This window comes from Cherax quadricarinatus, chromosome 43 (genome assembly GCF_038502225.1).
Source record: "Cherax quadricarinatus isolate ZL_2023a chromosome 43, ASM3850222v1, whole genome shotgun sequence".
Lineage (NCBI taxonomy): Eukaryota > Metazoa > Arthropoda > Malacostraca > Decapoda > Parastacidae > Cherax > Cherax quadricarinatus.
This window is the reverse complement of record NC_091334.1, coordinates 21,206,220-21,227,167: the sequence shown is the minus strand read 5'-3', so window position 1 is coordinate 21,227,167 and position 20,948 is coordinate 21,206,220. Positions and strand designations below refer to the sequence as shown.

At 43.9% G+C, this 20,948-nt stretch overlaps 1 protein-coding gene across 5 annotated transcripts in view; it reads right to left on the bottom strand.

Moving 5' to 3' along the window:
• LOC128694312 (bcl-2-related ovarian killer protein) overlaps positions 1-20,948 on the bottom strand; it is a 102,341-nt gene that overhangs the window by 17,932 nt on the left and 63,461 nt on the right. The window contains exon 8 of one of the 5 annotated variants that reach the window (XM_070093672.1): positions 5,087-6,926. The exons of the other annotated variants lie outside the window; for them this stretch is intronic. Within the exon in view, the coding sequence (XP_069949773.1) occupies positions 6,801-6,926 (126 nt within the window). The 3' untranslated portion in view covers positions 5,087-6,800. Of the gene's footprint in view, positions 1-5,086; positions 6,927-20,948 lie in introns of those variants that run through there. 5 annotated transcript variants of the gene reach the window in all.

Sequence of the window (20,948 nt, the reverse complement as noted above, 5' to 3'; positions counted from 1 at the left end):
TTTTTGTTTGATCTGATTTCCCTATTTGGAACATAATTTGACTGAGCAGCTAGAACTATGCCCTGGAAAACATCATATCGGCAACCATCACCACCTACCTGACCCTTAGTCAGGTCATTCCAGTTCAGCCTACCTAAGTAATTTTTCAGTCTTATGAAATCAGCCAAGCGAAAGTCAGGGACGGAGACTTGATTGCCATTATTTGGGGAATTCCATGATATATTAAAACTGAGTGATTTGTGATCACTTTCCCCAAGCTCATCATTAACCTCAAGATTATTAATTAGTGTTTCCCTACTGGCAAGAACCAAGTCAAGGAGGTTATTTCCCCTAGTTGGCTCTGTCACAAACTGTTTTAGAAAACAATCCTGGATCGTATCAAGAAAGTCACCTGACTCTAAATTTCCTGTCAAATTGCTCCAGTCAATCTGTCTATAGTTGAAATCTCCCATTAGCACAACATTTTCGTATGTAGATGCCTTACGAATTTCGTCCCATAGAAGTTTACTGCACTCCCTATCAAGATTTGGGGCCCTGTAAATCACACCCAAAATTAGTTTTTCTCGGCCCTCGAGAAGCTGTAACCAAACAGATTCAGTGGCTGACGCTTCTAATTTAATATCTTGTCTAACACAACAATTTAAATTGTCTCTGACATACATCGCTACTCCACCACCTTTCCTGTTGACCCTGTCAGTGTGGAATAATTTATAGCCTTGTATGTGACATTCAGAGGGCATCTCTCTATCTTTCAGATTGAGCCAGGTCTCTGTTATAGCAATAATATCTATGTTTCCTGCACTTGCAATTAATCTTAGCTCATCTATGTGTTTATATTTCCATTGTGTCGGTATTTTATACCATTTATTTCCAGACATGTACACAACCTTCACCACCATATAGCAGGTACATGAAGAATTGGTTTAGAAAGACACGTAAGCAAACACTATAACATATTTATTAGAAAACGTTTCGGTCCTGGGACCTTGATCAAGGTCCCAGGACCGAAACGTTTTCTAATAAATGTTATAGTGTTTGCTTACGTGTCTTTCTAAACCAACTTGTCGGTATTTATTACCAAGGTTTATACCAACATGAAGAATTACACACATGTGCAACATCTGGGTATCTTTATGGTAGACGTTTCACCAAACTGCAACGCACTGTCCCTCAACCTTGGCCGAGGGATTGATTACCTCATCTTTTGTATATAGTTCTACTGTCTTCCAATTATGTCCTTGAATTTGTATTGATAAAGCCACTGGATGGCGAAACGTCTACAATAAAGATACCCAGATGTTGCACATTTGTCTAATTCTTCATCTTGTCGGTACTGTATACCACAGATGTACAACAGACACACACACACAGATGGATCAAGAATCGTCAACAACAATACACCCGCTGCGACATCTACACTCGATTCTTCGCTTCCAGATACCCTCTCTATCGTCATAACTCAACCCTATGGCATTTATCAGCCTCTTGAATTAACACACTGCCGGTTGGTAATTATACGACTTGTAGTGATTCCAAAAGTGCTATCCAGGCTCTTACGTACCACTCCAAGGAACTTGTATACCCCTGCCTCACCCCTCTCCACAACACCAACCTCAAGGTTATCACACCACCACGCTGCGGCGTCACACACCGCGAAATAGTTGATAAACCTGCTGAATCAACGCACTGTATTCACTACACCACCGCCAGCTACACATGTACACGTAAAGGTGCTCTGAAAACTATTACCAACAATTTCATTGAAAGTGGAAAATGTCATGCTCATCAATACACTGTGAAAATATTAAAAACCACTGGGAAGTAAGGAAAGACACCAAGGTATCAGCAGAGTAACACACACACACACACACACACCAATGGTCACATTCAGGCTGACACAGTAAGCAACAATCGTACTCACTACAATGTTCCTTAAACAATAGAGTATTATCTCTTGCACTGTTTCAGACATGAGACTGCAAGAACCATCTTTAAACACGACCTGTTTGTGACTTGATAAAACTCACTGTGTGGGCGAAACGTTGTCAATAAAGACTCTCAGTGCACTGCATCTGTATGTCCATCCATGACCTTGCCACCATGACGGTGCCCTTCACCAATGAACATAACATAAGAACATAAGAAAGGAGGAACACTGCAGGAGGCCTGTTGGCCCATACTAGGCAGGTCCTTTACAATTCATCCCACTAACAAAACATTTGCCCAACCCAATTTTCAATGCCACCCAAGAAATAAGCTCTGATGTGAAAGTCCCACTCAAATCCAACCCCTCCCACTCATGTACTTATCCAACCTAAATTTGAAACTACCCAAAGTCCCAGCCTCAATAACCCAACTAGGTTGTTAGGTAAGACACATATGCAACAGTTAGGTATCTTTATTATGAAACGTTTCGCCTACACAGTAGGCTTCTTCAGTCATGAACATTAAAATGTGTTAGGTAAGACACATATGCAACAGTTAGGTATCTTTATTTCGAAACGTTTCGCCTACACAGTAGGCTTCTTCAGTCGAGTACAGAAAGGTTGATAGAAGCAGAAGATACTTGAAGACGATGTAATCAGTCCATCACCCTTAAAGTTTTGAGGTGGTCAGTCCCTCAGTCTGGAGAAGAGCATTGTTCCGTTATCTGAAACAATATTGTTTCAGACAACGGAACAATGCTCTTCTCCAGACTGAGGGACTGACCACCTCAAAACTTTAAGGGTGATGGACTGATTACATCGTCTTCAAGTATCTTCTGCTTCTATCAACCTTTCTGTACTCGACTGAAGAAGCCTACTGTGTAGGCGAAACGTTTCGAAATAAAGATACCTAACTGTTGCATATGTGTCTTACCTAACAATCTGTCGGTATTTCATACCATTTTAATGTTCAACATTAAAATGGTATAAAATACCGACAGATTGTTAGGTAAGACACATATGCAAAATAAAGATACCTAACTGTTGCATATGTGTCTTACCTTCTTCAGACGAGTACAGAAAAATTGATAGAAGCAGAAGATACTTGAAGACGATGTAATCAGTCCATCAACCTTAAAGTTTTGAGGTGGTCAGTCCCTCAGTCTGGAGAAGAGCATTGTTCCATAGTATGAAACAATATGGAGATGAAGTGACAGAATGATATTTTATACCATTTTAATGTTCAATCTGTCTGACACTGCAACACAAAGGTATCTTGGTACAGACCTGCAATCAACTTCGACAACTTCCACTAGTGAGAGCGGCTGGATTTGAGAGGGACCTGACCTTTCAACATCTGAGTTCTTACCTCTCCTAGTGGCCTACGTCTCACCTCTTGGCGCTATAAAAAGCTCCATTCTGTCACTTCATCTCCATATTGTTTCATACTATGGAACAATGCTCTTCTCCAGACTGAGGGACTGACCACCTCAAAACTTTAAGGGTGATGGACTGATTACATCGTCTTCAAGTATCTTCTGCTTCTATCAACTTTTCTGTACTTGACTGAAGAAGAGGAAATGGTATGGTGATACCGACAAGATGTGGAAAAAGACACTTATGTACAGTTCAGGACATTTATTAAAGGAAACGTTTCGCCACGAGTGGCTTCTTCAGTCCTAATACAGAGAAAACTAAGAAAACACACATATATATAGTGGTGGGAGTCAGGTGAGGTGAAGCGTGGGTAGAGGTGGTAGTAGTAGTAGTAGTAGTAATGGAACTAAGGAGGTGAGGTTAGAGAGGGACCTGCTGGCATCAAGTAACACCAGTTCCCAGGATGGGTAATATCCTCTTGCTTAGTAATTTTGAAATACTGTAACTACCGGATTTCTGCTTTATAGTGTTACTGAGAGAAATTAGTGCAGCTTCAATGCATTTTCTCCGTCTTAAGTCGTCTTCTTTAATAACTAGTTTAGCTTCATTGAATTTCATGAGGTGTCCAACATCGTCTCTATGTTGAACACATGCGTTTTTGCTGTAGGCGAAACGTTTCATAATAAAGATACCTAACTGTTGCATATGTGTCTTACCTAACAACCTGTCGGTATTTTATACCATTTTAATGTTCAACCCAACTAGGTAGACTGTTCCACTCATCAACTACCCTATTTCCAAACCAATACTTTCCTATGTCCTTTCTAAATCTAAACTTATCTAATTTAAATCCATTACTGCGGGTTCTCTCTTGGAGAGACATCCTCAAGACCTTATTAATATCCCCTTTATTAATACCTATCTTCCACTTATACACTTCGATCAGGTCTCCCCTCATTCTTCGTCTAACAAGTGAATGTAACTTAAGAGTTTGTAGATGAATGGTTCAGAGAACCGACATGTTGATAAATTGGACACATGTGCAACTCTTGGGTATCTTTGTTGAGGAAACGTTTCGCCACACAGTGGCTTCATCGACTCAAGGTTGAGGGACTGATTACCTCATTCTCCTCCTGTTCTTCAAGATTCTCCTTTGTATGGACTGATGAAGCCACTGTGTGGCGAAACGTTTCCTCAATAAAGATACCCAAGAGTTGCACATGTGTCCAATTTATTAACTTAAGAGTCTTCAATCTTTCTTCATAAGGAAGATTTCTAATGCTATGTATTAATTTAGTCATCCTACGCTGAACGTTTTCTAACGAATTTATGTCCATTCTGTAATATAGAGACCAGAACTGAGCTGCATAATTTAGGTGAGGCCTTATTAATGATGTATAAAGCTGCAGTATGACCTCTGGACTTCTGTTGCTTACACTTCTTGATATAAATCCCAGTAATCTATTTGCCTTATTACGTACGCTTAGGCATTGCTGTCTTGGTTTAAGGTTGCTGCTCACCATAGCCCCCAAGTCCTTTTCGCAATCTGTATGGCTAAGTTCTACATCATTTAACTTATAAGTACTAGGGTTATGGGCACTCCCAAGCTTCAGAACCTTGCATTTATCTACATTGAACTGCATCTGCCACTTTTCTGACCAAGAATAGAGTTTGTTTAAATCCTCCTGAAGTTCCATAACATCTACGTTTGAATCAATTATCCTACCTATCTTTGTGTCATCGGCGAATTTGCTCATATCACTAGTAATTCCCTCATCAAGATCATTGATATATATTATAAACAACAACGGGCCCAAGACTGATCCCTGTGGAACGCCACTTGTTACAGATCCCCACTCGGATTTAACCCCATTTATGGACACACTCTGCTTCCTGTCAGTGAGCCATGACTCGATCCACGAGAGCACTTTTCCCCCAATGCCATGAGCTGCCACTTTCTTTAACAGTCTATGGTGCGGAACTCTATCAAAAGCCTTACTAAAATCTAAGTAAATAATATCAAATTCTTTATCGTGGTCAACAGCCTCAAAAGCTTTACTGAAGAAAGTTAATAAATTAGTTAGACAAGACCGGCCTCTTGTGAATCCATGCTGAGTATCATTAATCACGCTATGCTTATCGAGATGGCTTCTTATAATCTTAGCTATAATTGACTAGTAATTTGCCTACAATTGAGGTCAGGCTTATTGGGCGGTAATTTGACGGTAACGACTTGTCCCCTGTTTTAAAAATAGGAATTACATTAGCCATCTTCCACATATCAGACACTACACATGTTTGAAGAGATAAATTAAAAATATTAGTTAATGGTTCACAGACTTCCATTTTGCATTCCTTAAGAACCCTTGAAAAAACCTCATCAGGACCCGGCGACTTATTTTGCTTCAGTCTGTATCTGCTTCACAACCATCTCACTAGTGACTGATGTTACATAATTTATCTTCTTCTAGCCCACTGTAAAAATTAATTACTGGAATATTGTTAGTGTCTTCCTGTGTAAAAACTGAGAGAAAATAATTATTTAAAATCAAGCACATTTCATTCTCTTTGTCAGTAAGGTGCCCATAGTTATTTTTAAGGGGACCTATTTTATCTCTAACTTTTGTTCTATAGACCTGGAAAAAACTTTTTGGGTTATTTTTAGAATCCCTAGCAACTTTAATTTCATAGTCCCTTTTAGCTTTTCTTATCCCCTTTTTAATGTCCCTCTTAATGTCAATATACTGATTCATAAGATGACCCTCACCTCTTTTGATACGCCTATAAATTCCTTTCTTATGTCCTAGTAGATATTTGAGCCTATTATTCATCCATTTTGGGTCATTTCTATTTGATCTAATTTCTTTATATGGGATAAACGTTCTTTGAGCAGCATGTATAGTGTTCAGAAAACTCTCATATTGATATCTCACTTCGTTACCCCAGTCAACAGATAAGTGTTCTCTAAGCCCATCGTAATCTGCTAAGCGAAAATCTGGGACTGTTACTGAGTTATCGCTACTATCGTACTTCCATTCAATGCTAAATGTAATTGATTTGTGGTCGCTAGCACCCAGTTCCTCTGAAATTACTAAATTATTAACAAGGGATTCATTGTTTGCCATAACTAAGTCAAGCAGGTTATTTCCCCTTGTAGGTTCTGTCACAAACTGCTTCAAAAAACAATCCTGAACTACTTCTAAGAAGTCGTATGATTCTAAATTCCCAGTCAAGAAATTCCAATCAATATGACTAAAGTTAAAGTCTCCTAGAATTACTACATTATCGTGCCTTGTGGCCTTAACAATTTCCTCCCATAGTAGTCTCCCCTGGTCCCTATCTAAGTTTGGGGGAAACATTTAGGTGGGTGGGATCATCCCAATGCAAAATAGATTCACATTTAGACTTTATAAAATATATATAATACTTAGCCTGTGTGATGCACAGCACTAACACAAATTCCTACGAACCAAAAAACTGCACAATATATAAACACCGTCAGTTCACAGTATTTCCTCCTGGCAGAGCCAAGAACACTGGACGCTGGTTCCCACAGGCAACTGCAGTGACAATCGTCAGCAGCAGCAGTAGCCAGTAGGAACCTCTATGTATACTGCGGGCATCCTGAAGGAGAGAAGAGAAGGCAAACATAGCGAACTTTTGTTCCCACATCTTAACTATAATACAGAATGGGGGTTGTGGCACATTATGGGTGTGCCAATTTTACAACTCACACAGACTAGTGTAGCAGCACACTGCAGGTGTTCCCATCATGTAACTCACACAGACTAGTGTAGCAGCACACTGCAGGTGTTCCCATCATATAACTCACACAGACTAGTGTAGCAGCACACTGCAGGTGTTCCCATCATATAACTCACACAGACTAGTGTAGCAGCACACTGCAGGTGTTCCCATCATATAACTCACACAGACTAGTGTAGCAGCACACTGCAGGTGTTCCCATCATATAACTCACACAGACTAGTGTAGCAGCACACTGCAGGTGTTCCCACCATATAACTCTCACAGACTAGTGTAGCAGCACACTGCAGGTGTTCCCATCATGTAACTCACACAGACTAGTCTGGTGGAACACGCTTGGTGTATCCATGTTAGAAAACTTGCCTGTCTGTACCTGAGTCACCAATGTTAATTACGTCTTGTGATGCCACTTAAACAATGCTGAGAGTATGAGAGAGAGAGAGAAAGAGAAAGAGAGAGAGAGAGAGAGAGAGAGAGAGAGAGAGAGAGAGAGAGAGAATTGTGCGCGAGAGTGTACTCACCTAGTTGAGGTTGCAGGGGTCGAGTCCAAGCTCCTGGCCCCGCCTCTTCACTGGTCGCTACTAGGTCACTCTCCCTGAACCATGAGCTTTATCGTACCTCTGCTTAAAGCTATGTATGGATCCTGCCTCCACTACATCGCTTCCCAAACTATTCCACTTCCTGACTACTCTGTGGCTGAAGAAACACTTCCTAACATCCCTGTGATTCATCTGTCTTCAGCTTCCAACTGTGTCCCCTTGTTGATGTGTCCAGTCTCTGGAACATCTTGTCTTTGTCCACCTTGTCAATTCCTCTCAGTATTTTGTAAGTCGTTATCATATCCCCCCTATCTCTCCTGTCCTCCAGTGTCGTTAGGTTGATTTCCCTTAACCTCTCCTCGTAGGACATACCTCTTAGCTCTGGTACTAGTCTTGTTGCAAACCTTTGCACTTTCTCTAGTTTCTTTACTTGCTTGGCTAGGTGTGGGGTTCTAAACTGGTGCCGCATACTCCAATATGGGCCTAACGTACACGATGTACAGGGTCCTGAACGACTCCTTATTAAGATGTCGGAATGCTGTTCTGAGGTTTGCCAGGCGCCCATATGCTGCAGCAGTTATTTGGTTGATGTGCGCTTCAGGAGATGTGCCTGGTGTTATACTCACCCCAAGATCTTTTTCCTTGAGTGAGGTTTGTAGTATCTGGCCCCCTAGACTGTACTCCGTCTGCGGTCTTCTTTGCCTTTCCCCAATCTTCATGACTTTGCACTTGGTGGGATTGAACTCCAGGAGCCAATTGCTGGACCAGGTCTGCAGCCTGTCCAGTGAGTGTGCGAGTGTGCGTGCGTGTGTGTGTGTGTGTGTGTGTGTGTGTGTGTGTGTGTGTGTGTGTGTGTGTGTGTGTGTGTGTGTGTGTGTGTGTGTGTGTGTGTCCCACAGCCAGGCTATGCAAAGGCCGTTCTGGAACACGGCAACCACCACCATACTGGTGACGACAACGAACGCATTCTTGAACACGACAAACAACGCATTCTTGAACACGACAAACAACGCATTCTTGAACACGACAAACAACGCATTCTTGAACACGACAAACAACGCATTCTTGAACACGACAAACAACACATTCTTGAACACGACAAACACCACATTCTTGAACACGACAAACAACACATTCTTGAACACGACAAACAACACATTCTTGAACACGACAAACAACGCATTCTTGAACACGACAAACAACACATTCTTGAACACGACAAACAACACATTCTTGAACACGACAAACAACACATTCTTGAACACGACAAACAACACATTCTTGAACACGACAAACAACACATTCTTGAACACGACAAACAACACATTATTGAACACGACAAACACCACATTCTTGAACACGACAAACAACACATTCTTGAACACGACAAACAACACATTCTTGAACACGACAAACAACACATTCTTGAACACGACAAACAACACATTCTTGAACACGACAAACAACGCATTCTTGAACACGACAAACAACGCATTCTTGAACACGACAAACAACACATTCTTGAACACGACAAACAACACATTCTTGAACACGACAAACAACACATTCTTGAACACGACAAACACCACATTCTTGAACACGACAAACACCACATTCTTGAACACGACAAACACCACATTCTTGAACACGACAAACAACACATTCTTGAACACGACAAACAACACATTCTTGAACACGACAAACACCACATTCTTGAACAAGAACAAACAACACATTCTTGAACACGACAAACACCACATTCTTGAACACGACAAACACCATCAGTACTCTATAACCCACAGTGATATCAACATTATTACCACTACTAATACCATTACCACTACTAATACCATTACCACTACTAATACCATTACCACTACTAATACTAAAACTGCTACCACCACCACCATTACTACTACTAGCATACAATTACCGAGGTTAATGTATGTGTGAAAGAGTAATGACGATCTCCAGTCTCTAGGTAAAAGGTCAGACTGGCACAATTCCAGTCCCACAATAACTGTGTCCGCTGCCAGTCTTTGCATGATCCCAGAAGCGTATCCACGTATCCCATAAGCCTAGCCCCCTTCTACCTTAATTATTCAAGTAAGGTATCCCCGTATCCTATAAACCTAGATCCTTCTACCTTAATTATCTAAGTAAGGTATCCCCTTTTCATATAAACCTAGCTCCTACCTTAATTATCTAAGTAAGGTATCCCCGTATCCTATAAACCTAGCTCCTACCTTAATTATCTAAGTAAGGTATCCCCGTATCCTATAAACCTAGATCCTTCTACCTTAATTATTTAAGTAAGGTATCCCCGTATCCTATAACCCAGCACCCCCCCCCCCGTCTATCGCAATGCACGCAAAAAAATAGTGCACAGTGAGGCATAAGTTATTTAATGAACTTAAACATTAATATTGAAGGTTTGAAGCCAATCAGAAGAGGTATTTGCAAGTTATCACATGGAAGCTTGTATCCCAGTTCTTCAATGTCGACAGCAAACTGCCATCTACACAGTTTACAAGTAATTCAAACTATCTATAAAGAAACACCAAGTTTAAAAATTTCAAGCCAACCAGTAGATGCGTTCAATAGTTAGGTGAATAAGACACATGCATAATTATATATAGTGCAGACATTTCGTCAGTGACTATCAGTCTAATACAGAGAATAATACTGCAGACTATGGAAGACATGGAGTAGTAGTTTGAGGCAGTCAGTCCCTCAACCTTGAAAGGAGAGGTTTAATGTAACAGTCTTGACTGAAGATGTTTCAGGGTGGAGACAGTTACACCGTCAGACACTCCATCAGTGTTGAAGGTTTCAGGCCGATCGGCTGAGGCATTTATATATATCATAAAAAAACAATATTCCAGCTTAACATTTTCTGTAACATAAATTATCATCTATAATGACCAAGAACAATAAAAAATTCTAATTAATATACATAATCAAGTTGGTTGATGTTGTTGCTTAATTCCCTCCGTGGCCCGGTCCGTGACCAGGCCTCGCGTTGGATCAGGGCCTGATCAACTAGGCTGTTACTGCTGGTCACACGTAAACCGACATACGAACCACAGCCTGGCTGGTCAGGTTATTTGAAGAAGTTACTTGATAGAGTTCTGCAGAAACACCTTTTGTTTAATCATGTCTCTACTTGTGTACGAGTCTATGACTACAACATACTGTATGATGTATGTGTTGTGTATGTGTTGTGTTTGTGTGTTTGTGTTGTGTTTGTGTTGTTTGTGTTGTGTTTGTGTTGTGTTTGTGTTGTGTTTGTGTTGTGTTTGTGTTGTTTGTGTTGTGTTTGTGTTGTGTTTGTGTTGTGTTTGTGTTGTGTTTGTGTTGTTTGTGTTGTGTTTGTGTTGTGTTTGTGTTGTGTTTGTGTTGTGTATGTGTTGTGTATGTGTTGTGTATGTGTTGTGTATGTGTTGTGTTTGTGTTGTGTTTGTGTTTATGTTGTGTTTATGTTGTGTTTGTGTTGTGTATGTGTTAACTGTTAAGTTTGTTAAAGTCCGTGAAGGCAGTGATGAGCTTATAGTCCTGCCTATATACAATCAAACTGAAACAAGCTAATACGTGGTTGTAGAGATACGTTGGGTGTGATGTTCACCCCTGGATCTTTCTGGGAGGGGTCTACAGACAGCCAGAAAACACCACTAGCACATATTACTGCACATTAAAACACAACTTACCCAGTGTCTTCCTATTTATGCTTGTTGTCAATGCGTCACTACCACCACCAGCAGCAGCACCACCACCAGCACCACTACCAGCAGCACCAGCACCACCACCAGCACCACTACCAGCAGCACCACCACCACCAGCACCACCACCACCACCACCACCAGCAGCACCACCACCACCACCACCAGCACCACTACCAGCAGCAGCAGCACCACCACCACCACCACCAGCAGCACCACCACCACCACCAGCACCACTACCAGCAGCAGCACCACCACCACCAGCACCACCACCACCACCACCACCACCAGCACCACTACCAGCAGCACCACCACCAGCAGCACCACCACCACCAGCAGCACCACCACCAGCACCACTACCAGCAGCACCACTACCAGCAGCACCATTACCAGTAGCACCACCACCAGCAGCACCACTACCAGTAGCACCACTACCAGCAGCACCACTACCAGCAGCACCATTACCAGTAGCACCACTACCAGCAGCAGCAGCGTTATTACCACCACATTATTATTATTATTATAATCAAGGGGGAAGCGCTAAACCCGGAGGATTATACAGCGCCTGGGGGGGGATGTGGAAGGCATTCAGGCTTAATTTGGGGAACTGGAGCACAGATCCAATTCCCTAAATCAAGAGCCCCTCACCAACATCAAGGAACCTTCCTTGAGGGGATTACCACCACAACAACTATCAGCGGCACTTCTCAATCGTCTCCCATTATAACTATCAAGGCAACGCTGTTCTAAGTACGGTACACACAAGCGCACACACGCATGCTCTCTCACATACACTGTCATTAATTACAACACAAAATTATATTAAGAATTATTAATTAAATCTAAATGTTTATTTCATATAAGCCAAAGAAAATAGAAGAGATATACACTGATAAAACGGTGGCCCAGAAGAATAACCACTAATTCTGCAATGTGTCAGGGATAGCGAGTGCTGAGGTATCCCTCAAGGGAGACCTTCAAGAAGCTGCCTGCAGGTTTTTTCGTTCATATCTGGAGAACGTCTCATCCGATCAGCTTCAAACCTGTCATTGCTTGTGTACGGTAACGAAGACCAGATCCTTGGAACAGCTGGCATGTTCAAAGTTGTTGAAGTCATTTCCATCGTCCTAGAATGACTGAGATAACTTGTACAATCCTCAGTACCTGACCAGCCGGGCTGTGGTGCGTACGCTGGATTGCCCGCAGCCAGCAGTAACATCCTGGTTGATCAGGCCCTGATCCACCGCAAGGCCTGGTCATGGACAGGACCGCGGGGGCCTTGACCCCCGGAACACCCTCCCGGCATACTCCAGGTAACACGACAATTGTGGAGGGTCAAGTTGAAATGTGTTGGAGTAAATGTGACCACCTCATTACCAGGCTATCATCAGCTAGGCTGTGACAGGAGTAACTAACTCATAACAACCAGGCTATCATCAGCTAGGCTGTGACAGGAGTAACCAACTCATAACAACCAGGTTATCATCAGCTAGGCTGTGACAGGAGTAACCAACTCATAACAACCAGGTTATCATCAGCTAGGCTGTGACAGGAGTAACTAACTCATAACAACCAGGTTATCATCAGCTAGGCTGTGACAGGAGTAACTAACTCATAACAACCAGGTTATCATCAGCTAGGCTGTGACAGGAGTAACCAACTCATAACAACCAGGTTATCATCAGCTAGGCTGTGACAGGAGTAACCAACTCATAACAACCAGGTTATCATCAGCTAGGCTGTGACAGGAGTAACTAACTCATAACAACCAGGTTATCATCAGCTAGGCTGTGACAGGAGTAACTAACTCATAACAACCAGGTTATCATCAGCTAGGCTGTGACAGGAGTAACTAACTCATAACAACCAGGCTATCATCAGCTAGGCTGTGACAGGAGTAACTAACTCATAACAACCAGGCTATCATCAGCTAGGCTGTGACAGGAGTAACTAACTCATAACAACCAGGCTATCATCAGCTAGGCTGTGACAGGAGTAACTAACTCATAACAACCAGGCTATCATCAGCTAGGCTGTGACAGGAGTAACTAACTCATAACAACCAGGCTATCATCAGCTAGGCTGTGACAGGAGTAACTAACTCATAACAACCAGGCTATCATCAGCTAGGCTGTTACAACAGTGACCACGTCTTAACAAAGAGGTTATCACACGTTTTCACATAGATAGTAAATCATGTTCGTCACTTTGCGAATTAAGCATTCTAAAATCTCTTAATAAACGAGTACATGTGGCAGCACGAAGCGACAGTTATTTTCTCTCATTTTTTTTTTTTTTTTTTTTTTTTTTTTTTTTTTTTTTGAGCTGTCCTAGATAATTTATACTATGATAATTGTACTTGTACCTGCACATAAATAAACTTAATTATCAACTCGCACACGACTGAGGCACAAGCCTGGTGTTCCTGGTAATGGAAATGACGCCTAGTGTCTACAGGGCACCAAGTACTTATTCGGGGTGAGGCTGTGTACTGTGATGCAGGGTGAGCAGACTCTTGCCTTGGTCGTTAATTTTAATATGTTTATGTACCCCGGAGATGATGTTTGTATATAATTTCTCTCGTTTTGCGAATTGTAACGCATGGAGATAAGCTGGAAGGTTCCTAGCCAAGTGTCATACACCGCTCTGACTGATCTGCTACACACTACACACTGTTGAAGACTAAGACATGTGCAACATTTGGGAATCTTGACCCCTCATGGAAGGTTCCTTGATGTTGGTGAGGGGCTCTTGATTTAGGGAATTGGATCTGTGCTCCAGTTCCCCGAATTAAGCCTGAATGCCTTCCACATCCCCCCCTCCCCTGGGCGCTGTATAATCCTACGGGTTTAGCGCTTCCCCCTTGATTATAATAATAATAATGGGAATCTTGACTGAGGAAACGTTTCGCCAGCCAGTGGCTTTGTAAGTCCAATACAGAGACGAACGGAGAAGGGAAAGTAGTTTCAGGTAATCAGTCCCTCAGTCTGGGGTTGTGTTCAGTCTACCCAGCAGAACTTTCCGCGAAAATTTTGTGGGTAAGTGAAGCAAATTGTGAAGGAAGTGCTGAAGCATGGCGAGCCGTGCCCGCTCCACCACAGCCAGGGAGAAGGAATGTCATCGGCACCAAGGCACCTCCTTGAATGGCCACCACACGGCACTAAACAAATTCTGGCACTTGTTATTCCAGGCGGATAACTCGGTGTTTGTAAGTGCAAATAAGTGTAAGTTACTTAGACGTTAAGGAGTATTTCTTCAGTCTGGGTGGTCAGAAAGTGGAGTGACCTCGGGGACGTAGTAATGGAAGCAGATGCCATGCACAGCTTTAAGATAAGGTACGACAGAGATTACGAGTGGTGATAAATGGATTATTATTATTATAATCAAAAAGAAGCGCTAAGCCACAAGGGCTATACAGCGCTGCAGGGTAGGGAAGGAAGCAAGGGAATTGGATGGCAGAAGGGAGGGGGGATGATCAGCAGGTTACAGAAAACAGCGGGGCAGGGGATAGTACGGGGGTAGAGGGTAGCAAGAGATTCAAGTAGAAAGGGCTGAAAGTATCAGAATTTGTGAAGTAAGTCAGTCGTTGTCAAAAAGTCAATGAGAGAGTCCGGATGAAAGGTGGGTCCATCAGCGAGAAGGGAAGGTAAAGAGAGAGCAGCGGGGCGAAGACGACGACAGAGGTAAATTCTGCGTGCTCGTTGATAAAGTGGGCAGTCCAACAGAATGTGGCTGACTGATAATGGAGCTTGGCAATTCTCACAGAGAGGAGCAAGACGCCTCTCCATGAGATATCCATGAGTAAGACGAGTATGGCCAATGCGAAGACGGGAGAGAGTAGTCTCCCAACCTCGACACTGGTGATAAGAAGACGGCCAGTAACCTATACTCGGTTTAATAGACTGAAGTTTGTTGCCGAGCATAGTAGACCAACGTTGTTGCCAACGGGTGTGAAGGTGGGAAGATATTACAGCAAAATAGTCCGTACATGGAATACCTCTATAAGAAACTGGTAGGTCATGTACTGCTGACCGCGCAGCAGTGTCTGCCTGTTCATTGCCCTGTACGTCAACATGACCAGGGACCCAACAAAAAACAATATCTTTATGCTTAGTAAAGATGCGGCGTAGCCAAAGTTGGATACGGAGGACTAAGGGGTGAGGTGTATCAAATTTTTGTATAGCCTGTAAAGCACTAAGGGAGTCTGAGACAACCACAAATGATGACACAGGCATAGATGCAATACGGATAAGTGCTGTAAGGATGGCATATAATTCAGCAGTAAAAATACTAGCTGAAGATAGTAAATGCCCTTGTACGACGCTGTCCGGAAACACTGCTGCGAATCCTACGCCGTCAGAAGACTTAGAGCCATCTGTGTACACAGCAATGGCATGAGAATGAGAGTGAAAGTGGTCAAGAAAAAGAGAGCGGGAAGCGACCGTAGACAGTTGGGCTTTCGAGCAAGGGAGGGAGAAAGAACAGACTCGAACAGCTGGAACTTCCCAGGGGGGTAGGGAAAAGTGAGATGCTACATGTACATAGAAAGGTGGTAGTTGAAGAGAAGACAAGAGCGAATGAAGGCGAAGAGAGAAGGGACGGAGTAAGCAGGGGCGGCGAACAAATAAAGAATGTCTACTAATATCAGTGACCATTCTATAAATGGAAGGATTGCGGAGATCATGAGAGCGTACATAGTAGCGCAGGCAATGGGCATCACGGCGATCGGATAAGGATGGAACGTTCGCTTCTGCATAGAGGCTTTCGACAGGGGAAGAGCGAAAAGCACCAAGGCATAAACGTAATCCTTGGTGATGAATGGGGTTAAGGCTAGAGAGAGTAGCAGGAGATGCCGCTGAATAGATCTGGTCACCATAATCAAGTTTCGATAAAATAAGGGTGGAATGTAGGTGAAGGAGGGTTCGACGATCAGCTCCCCACGAAAGATGAGCAAGGGTTTTAAGAAGGTTCAGCCGGCTGTGACAAGTTGCCTTCAGAGAGGTAATGTGAGGTTTCCAGGATAACCTACGATCAAAGAGGAGGCCCAGAAACTTGACTGTATCACGTTCAGGGATACGTGAGCCATAGAGGTACAAAGGATGATCGGAGATGACAGAGCGTCTAGTGAAAGTGATTTGGTGGGTTTTAGTGCTGGAAAATTTAAACCCATGTGTGGTGGCCCAATTGGAAACACGGTCGACTGCATGCTGGAGAGAAACTGTAAGGAGGTGACAGTCAGCGCCTGCACAGGCAATAGCGAAGTCATCAACATAGAGTGATGACCAAATATTTGATGGAAGACTAGAGGCCAAATCATTAATAGCAAGGAGAAAAAGTGTTGTGCTCAGAACACATCCCTGGGGGACACCTTCAGCTTGGATAAAGTCCGGGGAGAGCACATTATTAACCCGAACACGGAAATGCCTGTCAGTTAAAAAGTTCTTAAGGAAGGATGGTAGATTGCCTCGAAGGCCTAAGGAGTGGGCTTGGGCTAAAATATTATACCTCCAAGTTGTGTCATATGCCTTCTCAAGGTCAAAAAATATGGCAATAACTGAGTGGTTATTCGCAAAGGCATTACGAACATACGTATCCAAGCGCAGTAAGGGGTCTATGGTAGAACGTCCCTTACGAAAGCCATATTGACGAGTGGAGAGACTGTTGTGTGTCTCTAAATACCACACTAAACGTCTATTTACTAGACGTTCCATTACTTTGCAAACTGCACTGGTAAGAGCAATGGGACGATAGTGGGAGGTTTCATGTCCCGTAGTGCCTGGTTTGCGGAAAGGGAGAACAATGGCGGATTTCCACAGCTGTGGAAGAACTCCTTGTGACCAAATAAGATTGTAAAGGCGTAATAGGACTGCAAGGGCTGACTGATGTAAATGTTGTAGCATACGAATATGAATGTCGTCGGGCCCAGCTGCCGATGATCGACAAGCTGAGAGTGTTGCCTCCAGTTCTTGAAGTGTAAAAGGCACATTATACTGTTCTTCTCTGAGAGAAGAAAAGTCCAAGGGTGCTAACTCTCTGGCAGACTTTGAGGAAAGAAATGAGGGGCATAGATGGAGTCCCTGAGAAATACGGACCAGATGATTGCCAATTTCATTGGCAACATCTAGTGGGTTTGCTATATCAACACCGGCAACCCGCAGAACAGGAGCCGGGTCAGGAGAATATTTACCACTCAGTTTTCGTACTTTTTTCCAGACTGCACTCATAGAGGAAGCAGAGGTGATGGTGGAGACATAATCTCGCCAGCAAGTGCGTTTAGCGTCACGGATGACACGGCGAGCGATCGCACGCTTCTGTTTAAAATCAAGGAGTCGCTCTGTGGTTCTATTGTACCGGTACCTGCCCCATGCAGCGCGTTTCAAACGTACTGCACGAGCACAAGCAGGAGACCACCAAGGCACGCATTTCTGAGAATGCCTGCCCGAAGTTTGGGGTATAGAATGAGAAGCTGCGGTGAAAACGGAGGACGAGAAGAGGTGTAAAAGCTCATCGATGGAGGACGAAGAAGGAACCTCTTTAAAAACAGTCAGGTGTGAGTAAAGGTTCCAATTTGCCCGATTAAATTGCCAGCGTGGGGTGCGAAGAGGTGGCGAATATGAAGGGGAAGTAAGAATGATTGGGAAATGATCACTGTCATGTAAGTCCGGGAGAACAGACCAAGTAAAGTCTAATGCGGCGGAGGAAGAGCAAACTGAGAGATCGATGCAAGAGAGAGTATGAGTCCGAGGATCAAAATGGGTGTGAGTACCTGTATTTAAAACATGGAGGGGGTGGGTGGCAAGAAAAGCCTCTAACTGAATTCCTCGGGAATCACAGTGAGACCCTCCCCAGAGGAAATGGTGGGCATTAAAATCACCAAGTAACAGAATCGGTGGCGGTAATGACGAAACAAGGAAGGCAAAATCCGGAATAGATAATGCCCGAGAAGGAGAGAGATATAAAGAACAGAGCGTATACCACCTATGTAAGTGGATACGGGCTGCTGTGTAATGCAGCGAAGTATGAACAAATAGCTGATGGTACGGAATATCAGTGCGGAGAAGAAGGGCACTTTCATTAAAGGTCCCATCAGGAAAAGGATCTGAAGAATACAATAAATTATAGCCTGAGATGTGAGAAATAACAGCAGAGTGTAATTTTGGTTCCTGTAAGCAAACACCAACAGGGGCAAACTGGGAGAGTAACATCTGAAGCTCACCCCGATTACCCCTGAGGCCGCGTATATTCCACTGTAAAAAGGCCATGATTGGCAATGATAAAGATACTTGAAATCCGCAGGTAAGGGTTCCTACGGACTAGAAGGGTTAGAAAAGTCCACATGCGGAGGCAGTGGAAAATGTTCAAGCAGCGAAGGAACGGTGCGCTGTGAAGAAAGGAGTTGCGCAGATGGAGCAGAGGAGAGAGAAAGAGCGGAAGGTGGATCAGTGTCCATTGATGGTTTGGTCTCTGCAATATATTCAGAGATTGCTTCAAGTGTTTCGGAATTCAGAGATGTCGTATGGGAGACAATATTGGGAATGGTAGGGGGAGGATGAGTAAAGATTGGAACTGTATTGGACTGTACCAAGGTAGGGGGGGGCGAAAGGGTGGAGGGAACTGGAGAAGCGTGGCAGGGGACAGAAGAGACAGGAACCTGGGAGGTGGCAGAAGAGGAAGAAACTTGGGAGGGAACAGGGGAGGAAGGTACATTACGAGGAGGAGGGTGAACCTCTGCACTTGTAACTGAGCCAGTGAGAGGGGAAGAACTAGGGACAGAGACAGGGAGGGTAAAATGAGGAGGTGGAAGATGGGTAGGAGGTGTTACCGGACCTTTTTTTGACTTTTGAGAAGTAGAGGGACGATTGGGAAGAGGTGTCGTACGAGGTCTCGTCGATACTGAGGCTTGTAAGAGAGAACTCGAAGAAGCGAGATTAGACTGAGGCGTTGAAGTAGGGACGTCTGAGCCGAGGACAGCAAAAGGATTAGATACAGGAGTGATTATGGGAGAGGTAACCACAGAGGTGGGTGTAGAAGATGGGATACCAGAAGTGGGGGGACGTTTTGAAACACGGGAATAAGAAACACGTGGGAGTCTCCCTTGGAGGCGGAGATGAGAAACTGCCATGGCATAAGGGAGACCTTCTGTCTCTTTGAGGTAACGGATTTCCCGCTCGTTTAAATAGACCTGACAACGGCGAGAGTACGAAGGGTGAGCCTCATGACAGTTAAGGCAAGAGGGAGATCGATTGCAAGACGTATTAGAATGGTCATCGGCACCACAGACTGGGCATTCGGCGATAGATCTGCAATATTTCGCTGGATGGCCAAATCGCCAGCAATTTCTACACTGTTGTGGTGTAGGGATCACCTTTCGAACTTGTAACCGATGTCCTGCTATATAAACTGAGGATGGGAGTTCTCGGCTGTCAAAAGTTAAACGAGCCACATTGCTAGGGTATCGTCTCCGCCCACGGGCAGGAAGAACGTAAGTGTCTACCTTGAGGATTGGGAGATCTTGGAGTTCCAGCTGTTCTAGAATGTCGGTGCCACATGTCTGGAAATTTTGTTGAACTATGGTATGGGGCAGAATAACGGTACCACTACAAGAATTGAGGGAATGATGTTTTTCAAGGGTGACAGGAACAGTATCTATATGGGAAAGACGAGAGAGCTCACGAGCCTGGGTAGCATTCTGTACGGTAATGATGCGCGTACCGCTCTTAAGAGCATGAAAAGAAATATCTTTACCAACATGGCGTAGGAGTGCCTTGCCAATACTATGGTCAGAAAGATAGGCAGTAGAGGAAGTTGGTCGTAAAGTGAAGAATTTAGTCCACTGTTCAGTCTGAAACTGAGCGTGGAAAGGTAGTGAAGGACGTGTCGATCGTTTCTGAGAAGAACGAGAAGGTGAAGGTGGAGAAGTATCATCAGCAGGTAATTGTCGTTGACGTTTAGGCGTGGGACCAGAGTTGGTCCGACGTGGAACGGGTCGGCGATTTGAAAATTGCCGCACCGTAGAGGGAGAGGCCGGAAGCATAGTCAGAGGAGAGCGAAGGTCTGATAAATCGAAGGAGTCAGTCGAGGCCTCAGTACCTGAAGCGGGTGAGGAAACAGCACCGGCAATAGGTACAGAGGCATGAGGAATGTCTGAAGAGTGGTCCAAAGACGAGGCGGGGTCAGAACGGGGTGCGGTATCAAGAAGGGGCCCGGGGGTACCAGGTTCATGGACTAGGGCTGCCATGGTTAGGTTACTTCTTTCTTTTTGTTTTTAAGAAAAAAAAAGAAAGAAGAAAAGAAAATAAAAATAAAAAAAAGAAAAAAAAAGGGGGGACCGGGGAGGGATAGTTCCTAGGAGGAATGAAAGGGCCAGAAATCTCCCTCCGCGCCCAAGAGGACTCGACACCGCTAGTAGCGCAGATGCAGCATGGAACCCGTGCCATACCCTACCCTTCATGCCAGTAAACCAGCAATCTGGGATAGCAACCTCACATCTGCCGAGCTACCTCGGTGGACAAAAGAGAGGGCGGCCGGATATCCGCCACAAAGCATACCTCCTTCAGCCACCACCCCCGGAATCCGAAAGGTGGCTTCCAGAGATACACCCGTCGCCCAAAAGACACCCAAAG